Source organism: Chanos chanos, chromosome 4 (genome assembly GCF_902362185.1).
Source record: "Chanos chanos chromosome 4, fChaCha1.1, whole genome shotgun sequence".
NCBI classification, from domain to species: Eukaryota; Metazoa; Chordata; class Actinopteri; order Gonorynchiformes; family Chanidae; genus Chanos; species Chanos chanos.
In genome coordinates this window covers 51588536-51598535 of record NC_044498.1, presented here as the reverse complement: position 1 = coordinate 51598535, position 10000 = coordinate 51588536, and the positions used below count along the sequence as shown (strand labels likewise).

At 45.8% G+C, this 10000-nt stretch overlaps 1 protein-coding gene across 1 annotated transcript in view; it reads right to left on the bottom strand.

Moving 5' to 3' along the window:
• kcnq5a (potassium voltage-gated channel, KQT-like subfamily, member 5a) overlaps positions 1–10000 on the bottom strand; it is a 117698-nt gene that overhangs the window by 22740 nt on the left and 84958 nt on the right. Inside the window, exons 2-4 of the mRNA XM_030771320.1 lie at positions 8189–8279; positions 5380–5506; positions 217–392 (exon numbers count right to left, since the gene is read on the bottom strand). Of these exons, the coding sequence (XP_030627180.1) occupies positions 217–392; positions 5380–5506; positions 8189–8279 (394 nt within the window). The remainder of the gene's footprint in view (positions 1–216; positions 393–5379; positions 5507–8188; positions 8280–10000) is intronic.

The following is a 10000-nucleotide window of genomic DNA, read 5'->3' as shown; positions in this document are numbered from 1 at the left end:
CCGTCAGCGACACCCGTGACCCAGAAAGGACCAGACCGATGGAGACTGGGCTTGTTTTGGGGATTAAAGTTCAAACGCTCACATTGTCAGCCACAGTCCCGAACCGGTCCGGTCACTACTCAGAACCTGCGGACCGCTGTTTGCCGACCACAGCAGCAACAGAGCTAGAACCAGAACTTGCTCTCGGTCAACGCTGTTTTTTTTTTGTTAGCTTGCCTTGCTGTGAGCGTAGACTACGGATCCCAGCAGCTTCCAGGTTCCTCCGCGTCTGTCCATCCGGACCATGCGCAGGATCTGCAGGAAACGGAGGCTTCTCAACGCAGACGTGGCGAAGATGTTGCCCTGGCTACCGGCCGACACCACAGCAATGGAAGCAATGAGGACGATGATATCTGTGATCGATAAGAGAGAGAGAGAGAGCGAGAGAGAGAAAAAGTTGGCAATAGTCTCCAAAATGAACAACTTTTTTCCAAATTGTAACATCGCTGACTGCTGCCATTTCATTAGGAACGACAAGATTTTCAGTCTCAAAGAGAACAATTAACAAAGAAACAATTAAAAACATTGGCAACGAAAGTCAGCAACAACACGTGCAACAGCTCATTTGAACCATCAGAGAGATAAATGAGAGACAAGAGAGGGCTCTTGATTGAAAAAGATGATATAACAAGCAAAGCTTGACAGATGATCTGACATATTTCACTACATGAAACCATTCACAGGAGAAAAAAAAAGACCGCCATCCTCTCGGTTTAGGCCCGTTAATGAATGATGTTCAGCCTCATCTCTGTGTACCAGTGTTTATCCACTCAACACAGATCAAAAATAGCAAACCCTATGTGTGCTCTAAAACCCAGAGAGACCTGAGTCAAGGCTGGAAGGGACCAGTGTTTTCCTCTGTGGTTCTCTGGGGCTGGTTAAGAAAACAGACATGGCAAGATTGTGAAACAATTAGACGGCTATTTCGCATGTCAGTCTTCTCCCTTTCAAAGGACCGAAGAGGACGAGCGAGGGTTCATCAAAGCCACTTCCACCTCAGGCAGCCAACGGAACCGTCAGCAGAACACACACCAACGGAACCGTCAGCAGAACACACACCAACGGAACCGTCAGCAGAACACACACCGATGGAACCGTCAGAAGAACGCACACCGACGGAACCGTCAGAAGAACGCACACCAACGGAACCGTCAGCAGAACACACACCGACGGAACCGTCAGCAGAACACACACCGACGGAACCGTCAGCAGAACACACACCGATGGAACCGTCAGCAGAACACACACCGACGGAACCGTCAGCAGAACACACACCGACGGAACCGTCAGCAGAACGCACCAGCCGGCAGAGTCGGCTGTGTGCTCCGCGCTGCGATAATATTGACTCTTACTCAAACCTTATTGGTCATGTTTGTCCTTCCAAAAAATTTTATAAATGAAACTTTAAACTCCCTTCTCTCTCTCTCTCTCTCTCTCTCTCTCTCCCTCCCTCCCTCCCTCCCCCCACTCCTCAAAGTATGTATTTTTCTTTCTTTATTGAGAAAGCTTTCGATACTTGATATGTTTTTTGTCCTGAGCTTTTATAAGTGGCCTGTCTCTCTCTCTCTCTCTTGAAATCGTCAAAAACACAGCTACATGGCCCTCTTGAAAAAAGAAAAAAAGAAAAAAGAAGAACAAAAACAAGGGACACAAGACAATACAGATATGAAGGAATAATGAAAGAGAAAATATTAACTGGACCAAAAGAAATAAGCAGAAGTAATTTTAAAATAAAACAAAAACAAAATTAAAACCCCTCTGAGGCAGACGAACGTTTTCCTGATTTTGCTGGATCGTTGGGGAGGTGTTAGAACAACTGTTTTTCATAAAGAGAGAGGGAGCCCATATCTGTCTCATTTAAAACAAACTTTCTCCTCCATAAACAGGTTTAATGATCTCATTTTAGCTGTGGATAGTCCATCAGTGCTCTCCACAAACAAGTGCTCTCAGTAATATCCACGGCTTGACTCGGCTGCAGAAAGGGGCCAGGCGCGGAAAACCATCCGGCCTTCCTGTTCCCTTTCACACATGATCATCTGTCACCGTTTACTCTTTCACACAGCGAACCCCTGTCAGATTCACCACCATCACACAGGACACAGAGAGATCAACCTTAGTGGGTCAGATTTAGAGGTGGTGCGTAAACCTCAGCTGAAAGCAAGGTTTGAATGGCATGGACGGGAAGCCAGTGGAAAACCTAGCAGAACTCAGACGATATTCAATACTGAAACATTTTACATGCCTCATCCTGGCTGCAGCCTGGGTGAGGAGGAGAAGGTGTTGTTAATGAGTGTTGTGGGTGAGGAGGAGAGGATGTTGTTAATGAGAGCTGTGGGTGGGAGAGGAGGACAAGATGTTGTTAATGAGTGTTGTGGGTGAGGAGGCGAAGATGTTGTTAATGAGTGTTGTGGGTGAGGTGAGTGTTGTGGGTGAGGAGGAGAGGATGTTGTTAATGAGAGCTGTGGGTGGGAGAGGAGAAGGTGTTGTTAATGAGTGCTGGGGGTGAGGAGGAGAAGATGTTGCTAATGAGTGCTGTGGGTGAGGAGGAGAAGATGTTGCTAATGAGTGCTGTGGGTGAGGAGGAGAAGATGTTGTTAATGAGTGTTGTGGGTCAGGAGGAGAAGGTGTTGTTAATGAGTGTTGTGGGTGGGAGAGGAGGACAAGATGTTGTTAATGAGTGTTGTGGGTGAGGAGGAGAAGATGTTGCTAATGAGTGCTGTGGGTGAGGAGGAGAAGATGTTGTTAATGAGTGCTGTGGGTGAGGAGGAGAAGATGTTGCTAATGAGTGCTGTGGGTGAGGAGGAGAAGATGTTGTTAATGAGTGTTGTGGGTGAGGAGGAGAGGATGTTGTTAATGAGTGCTGTGGGTCAGGAGGAGAAGGTGTTGTTAATGAGTGTTGTGGGTGGGAGAGGAGGAGAAGATGTTGTTAATGAGTGTTGTGGGTGAGGAGGAGAAGATGTTGCTAATGAGTGCTGTGGGTGAGGAGGAGAAGATGTTGTTAATGAGTGCTGTGGGTGAGGAGGAGAAGATGTTGTTAATGAGTGCTGTGGGTCAGGAGGAGAAGGTGTTGCTAATGAGTGTTGTGGGTGAGGAGGAGAAGATGTTGCTAATGAGTGCTGTGGGTGAGGAGGAGAAGATGTTGCTAATGAGTGTTGTGGGTGAGGAGGAGAAGATGTTGTTAATGAGTGTTGTGGGTGAGGAGGAGAAGATGTTGTTAATGAGTGCTGTGGGTGAGGAGGAGAAGATGTTGTTAATGAGTGTTGTGGGTGAGGAGGAGAAGGTGTTGTTAATGAGACCTGTGGGTGAGGAGGAGAAGATGTTGCTAATGAGTGCTGTGGGTGAAGAGGAGAAGATGTTGTTAATGAGTGCTGTGGGTGAGGAGGCGAAGATGTTGTTAATGAGTGCTGTGGGTGAGGAGGAGAAGATGTTGTTAATGAGTGTTGTGGGTGAGGAGGAGAGGATGTTGTTAATGAGTGCTGTGGGTGAGGAGGAGAAGGTGTTGTTAATGAGTGTTGTGGGTGGGAGAGGAGGACAAGATGTTGTTAATGAGTGTTGTGGGTGAGGAGGAGAAGGTGTTGTTAATGAGTGTTGTGGGTGAGGAGGAGAAGATGTTGCTAATGAGTGCTGTGGGTGAGGAGGAGAAGGTGTTGCTAATGAGTGCTGTGGGTGAGGAGGAGAAGATGTTGTTAATGAGTGCTGTGGGTGAGGAGGAGAAGATATTGTTAATGAGTGTTGTGGGTGAGGAAGAGAAGATGTTGTTAATGAGTGCTGTGGGTGAGGAGGAGATGTTGTTAATGAGTGCTGTGGGTCAGGAGGAGAGGATGTTGTTAATGAGTGCTGTGGGTGAGGAGGAGAGGATGTTGCTAATGAGTGCTGTGGGTGAGGAGGAGAAGATGTTGTTAATGAGTGCTGTGGGTGAGGAGGAGAAGATGTTGTTAATGAGTGTTGTGAGAGAAACTGTGGTTCGTTAAAGGCCCTGTGGGGGAGAGGTGTGGCAGTCAGGTGCATGATCTTAATGATCTTTAAATGACCACTCTGTAATTAATGACAGCCCCTGTCACAATGAGAGGAAAATCATGAACTGGGTCCCTTCAGTCGTAAGTCAAAGTCAACAGTCACCGGACTGCTGGACTGAATAAAACTGCTACAGAGCTCTTAATGACTGAAGCTCCACTTCACTGCACACACACACAAGCGCACACACACACACACACACACACACACACACAGACACACACACACAAGCGCACACACACACATCTTCTGTGTTTGAGTGAATGTGTGCATGTGTGTGTGTATGCACGCTATCTGATCTCATGAGACAGATGTCAAATACTTTGTGGATAAACATCAAGCTTACACATGGCTTACAAAGAAAGTGTCAATAATTGACGCAGCTGCAATCCTGTACTCCGGCCACTAGAGGTAGCTATTTTTTCTGCTTCACTTTAATTTTCAACGCAATCTCTTGGATGTGATTTTGTCCAAGTAATGTTACAAACGTTGTGAGGAAACAACAACAACAACAAAAAAACCTGGCTTAAAGTTTAGGCTGGGATGACGTCATTTCTTAACTTTTGATATATAACCGTCTGAATGATATTTCATATGCTTATCACACAAAACTGTTGTGACATAAAATTATCATACATTGAAAATCAACATTTACCACATATCAACACTGGACACTTTCTTCATGAGATAAGGCAAATGTGTGCTTCTCTCTCTCTTTCTCTCTCTCTCTCCCTCTCCTCTCTCTCCTCTCTGTGTGTGTTTGTTGGACATGCTGTGAAGCCTTACAGACTGAATACATCAGGGTTGTAGTAACTGAGTCATTTTGTGAGAAGGACATCACTCCAGTCTCCACATATCACTCTGACATTTATCCCCCTTCAGTCCAGTACACACACACACACACACACACACACACACACACACACACAGCATGTCATCACACATCCCATCTACTCCAGCATCCACATCCACACAACCCACACATTATACATACATTACAGCATGAATAAGAGCAACCCTGCAGGGAGCACAGGGGCTCTCAGAAGAAAATACATACACACAAAAACACAGAGACACACACACACACACACACACACACACACACACAAACACACACACACACACACACACACGTGCATGCATACACACACACGCACACACACACATACACATACACACACGCACACACACACATACACAGACTTACACGGGCACGCCGGCCCATGTGTTAAACAGTACAGCGCCTGTCATTAATGTCAATGACTTTTTTTTCACGGTTCATTTCCTGGTTGCTGCTGTGACTGTGATGCGTGTTGTATGTCTTACCTATGACGCAGAAGGGCTTCCGGGCGAAACGGAGCCTGCCCTGCCATCCTCGGTACCGGCAGCAGCAGCCCGCGGACCAGATCCGAATGATGTACTCCAGACCAAACACAACGATCATGACAAACTCCTGCAGATCACAGCACACACAACAGCATCATCTCCACACGCTTCTCAACATACACAGTGGGCAGGGATTAGGGGCTTATGCTCCTCAGACACTGCTCCTGCAACCAGTCATCCAACCACTCTCCACTCAAAGGCAGTTGGTCTGTGATGCTGGGTAGACGAAGGTTTATATGTCAGTCCATGGTAGATTTAGGTGATTTGTGATTGATTGGGCTGCCTTTAGGTGAGGTGAATGAATCTAAGACCTGGGATGATTAATTAAACTACATCTCCATTTCATTCACGGAGGCACATTTGGCTCACGAAGCGATGTTTACCAACCCAGTTATTTCACAAGCTACTTTAAAGATGAATTGATTATAGGTCAATCATTACATATTTCCTACGCTTGGAAGCTCTACAGTGGCCATGAGCAATCATTTGTCACAGTGTCATATTGTTAGAAGTGTGTTACAGTAACAGTGTTACAGTAACAGTCGGGACAGTGTTACACTCTGTTGTGCTTTCATCTGCGGTGAGATAGAAACAACCCAGCTCTGATCATGTGACTAACAGAGTTACAGAGAAGGAGAGGGAGAGGGAGAGAGAGGGAGAGAGGGAGGAAGAAACAGAGAGGGGGGGGGGAGAGAGTGAGAGAGAGAGAGAGCGAGAGAGAGAGAGAGAGAGAGAGAGAAGGAAACAGAGAGGAAAAGGGGGAGTCAGCGATATCTTTGCGCACACAGCTCAGGGTGACAGTTTAAAAGTGTGAGGGAAATGTCTGAATGCCCAGCCAACTTCACAGTGACATTTTGGCAAAAGACTTTCATCCTCCAAATGAACTAAATACAGTGAAAACGCTGATGATTTGACAAAGCCTTTTGATTTAGCAGATCTTACTGTACTTCTATAAGTTCTATGCAACTTTGCAATCAACCTAACATTTAGAGTATGCTAAAAGGGTTTCTGCACTGCAGCGTCACATCACATGCCCCATCAGAGGTGAGATTAAACTCATTACTACTGGTAGAAGAGAAAACATGAATGACATTTCTTCAGGTTAAGGTGGTAATTTAGATAGAAGGAAGGCTTAGAGATCTCACATATAAAACCTTTAAAAGAAAATGCCATGTGAACCTCAACTCAAACATCTCAAATTGAACTTGTTCTAACAAAGTTCCACCACACTGGTACCAGACCCAGAGCGGAGCACACTGAGGGTCCACACATGGCACCGCCTGACTGTGCAGTTCTGATGAGGGTGGAGCTGAAGGCTGTCGGAGGCAGTAATACTATGTAGTTAATGTAATTACACTCTCAGCTAATTAATCTCTGACACAGGCCTGGCCCGGCTAATTACGCTGTTTGATAAATCCCAGGTGAACACGGCTAGGGTTCGGCCCGATAAAAACCACTGTCAGCACAGTACTGCACAGCAGAACCGAACGACTAAACTCCAGGCTTAGACCCACACTCGAAACGGTGCCAAAGTGTGCTTCATCCTCCGGTTTTCTGCTGTCTGCGGCGTTTTTGACAATGTTAGATTACAGTCCCGATAACAAAGGTTTAGCAATGGACCTACGAGTTATGAAACTGAATGTCTCACGTACACTTTCAGACCAAAACCTACGGACCAGTATCACTGTCTGTATGGGAGGTTCCTGTGACGTTTCCTCAAAGAAAACGACACCGAATGGAACGGGTTGTTTATTCTATGCTCTTATTCTTATATCTCTGTGTTTTACAGACAGGCCCTGTGCAAAGCTCTTATATCTCTGTGTTTTACAGACAGGCCCTGTGCAAAGCTCTTATATCTCTGTGTTTTACAGACAGGCCCTGTGCAAAGCTCTTATATCTCTGTGTTTTACAGACAGGCCCTGTGCAGACCAGACCGATCTGTCCATGCTCTCTGGCACACTTCTGAAACAGCTGGACAAAGGTCTTCTGGAGCATGATGATTCTGGACTGAATAATTTGCCTCAGTCCAAACCCATGCAGCTTAAAGAGATACTAATTAATTAAAGAGACACTAAGTAATTAAAGAGACATCAATTAATTCAAATTAAAATTTAAACCTTTTCTCTGCCTGCCTGTCTATAGAGATTACTGAGGTGGGAATCTCATACACTGGGAAGAAATGTGATTATATTTTATTTTTGCTCTATGTGGTCTTGGGGGTCCCTCAGACACTGTGCTTTCCCACCGGCAGGGCAGGCGCCAAGCCCCAGCTCGGTCAACCCCCCCCCCCGGGATGCCCCAGGCCCCACCTGCAGGTGTCTTTACATGACACTATACCAGGAGCAGCTGGCTCGGCTGGGCTGGAACCGGAGAGGTGTTGTCTCACAGCAGACAGCGGGGAGCTCACTCAGCTCCCAATCAGCCACATGATTTCAGTGACTCAGAACAAACCATGCTCCGTGTGGAGACAACACCAAATCGGGACAAAAAAACCCCCCAAAAAAACAAACAGATCAGATGACCACTGAGCAGTCATCGGCTGGCGTGGGCCCAAAGCTCGAATTCTGTGAGATGGACAGGTGGCGTCGGACTCATAAGTGATGTTTTTGGAAATGTAAAGCCCTGCTTTTGAGGCGCTGTTTACACAAGGCCTTGGTCTGAACAGCAGTGTTGTGTGTCTGAGGAAGCTCTGTGAACCCGGGGAAGATATCGGACTCGTGTGGACAGTTCTGCTGGACGGTTCTCTCACCAGTATGAGGAGACAGTGGGAGGACAGGTCCTGGTGGGCAGGAATTGTGGAAAACACGGAGAGAACCAAACAGCCGAAAACTAGGATGAACCTGAAAACAAATGAAAAAAAAAAAACACACAACACGGAAAATACATTAACACAGAGGCTCAGTTGTTGCTAGGTTACCTCTCTATGTGTCAGTCACAATAAATTCTGCGTAGCGAATCATCTCTCTGTGCGAAAAACAAAAACAAAGAAAGAAACAATCAAACAAACCCAGGTATCTCTGATTTAAATTTTTTGCTGTATAGACTTTACTCAGCTTGTGGGAAATGGAGGGAATCAGTGGATTGTTGGATTTGCCTGTTTGTTCATGGTGTTACCAAATTTACCAAAGTGTTACCTTTAAAGGACAGAGGAAATAGTGAGGACGTACAGAACAAGACCTAAAGACTGCAACATCCTTAACAAAGTTCAACATGTCGGATGTTGACAGTTGTACAACATTGTAACTAAATTCAGACGAACATTCAGCTGATGTAATTATGTAACTAAATTCAGACGAACATTCAGCTGATGTAATTATGTAACTAAATTCAGACGAACATTCAGCTGATGTAATTATGTGTTTCATGTAAGATAATAACTCCTTTAGCTACACACATCCTGCACCGACTCTCTCAACCCCAGCCTTCGTGCCCTGAACATTTCCTGTGGATTGGGGGAGAGATTAGGGGCCCATCTGGGTTTCGGAGCAGGGCTTAACTGAGTTACGGGTACAGGGCAGATGAGAAAGTCCAGCGCAGGGCTGAATTTTAAAGCTTTCTGCTGGAGCTCTGTTGGGCTGATGGCTATCGGGTCTAGCGGCAGTATATTTTAAGAGAGACAGAGATAAGGACCAGGGTAAGAGAAGTTCAGATGCGTCTCTCGGTGGAACATCATCAGACCTGTAGCGTTGAGACACTGGTACTGATAATGGATGTGAGTGTGTCACTTTTTAAAAACAGTCCTGCTGCCTCCGACCGTCAGCTGTTTACAGATGCTGATGGTCCACACAAAAGCATACCAGCTTAGGAGGCTTACTGCCTGACTCAGACAATTCTTTCTACCCTCTCTCTCTCTCTTTCTCTCTCTGTCTCCCCTTCTGTTTCTCTCTCCCTCTCTCTCTCTCCCTCCCTCTCTCTCAGTCTGTCTCTATCCATAATTCTTAGATAAACAGACAAAAAAGATTTGCCTTAAGGGCTTGGAAAGAAAGCAGAGTCTTTATTTGAAAATAACAGCAGCATGACGATGAGATGAGAATCAGAGTTTTGTTTTGTGAAAACGGTTCTGCAAGACTGTGGAGAAATTTAAGGCTCCATGCTAACACTACAGCATGTCCTCTACAATCCCTCTGAAGAAAAGAACTCACACACTATTTAAAGCTCCACTGGACTTAGTGTGTGTGTGTGTGTGTGTGTGTTGGTGAAATAGACTGTAGACTGTAGAACTAAGTGAACTCTAACGGGTCTGTCTGTTTCAGTTAAGAGGAGAGCTACCGCGCCTCTGTTTTCCCTCTGCGCCAGTGAAAACATCCGAAACTGTAATGAACTCTACAAAGCAGATAATAACAGTAGGTTTATGACTCATTAAAGGGGCTTGATGGGTTCCACACTGCGTCTATGGGCACATGCAGGTGACAGCAGACAAACCTGAGTCTGAGCTCCAGCTTTACAGACCAGAGATGTTTAACTGGAACACACTAATACAGCACACTGGTGTCAGGCTTTTTAACTGGGATTAACTCAACAGGTGTTCTCATGTCTATACACTCTCACACACAACACACAC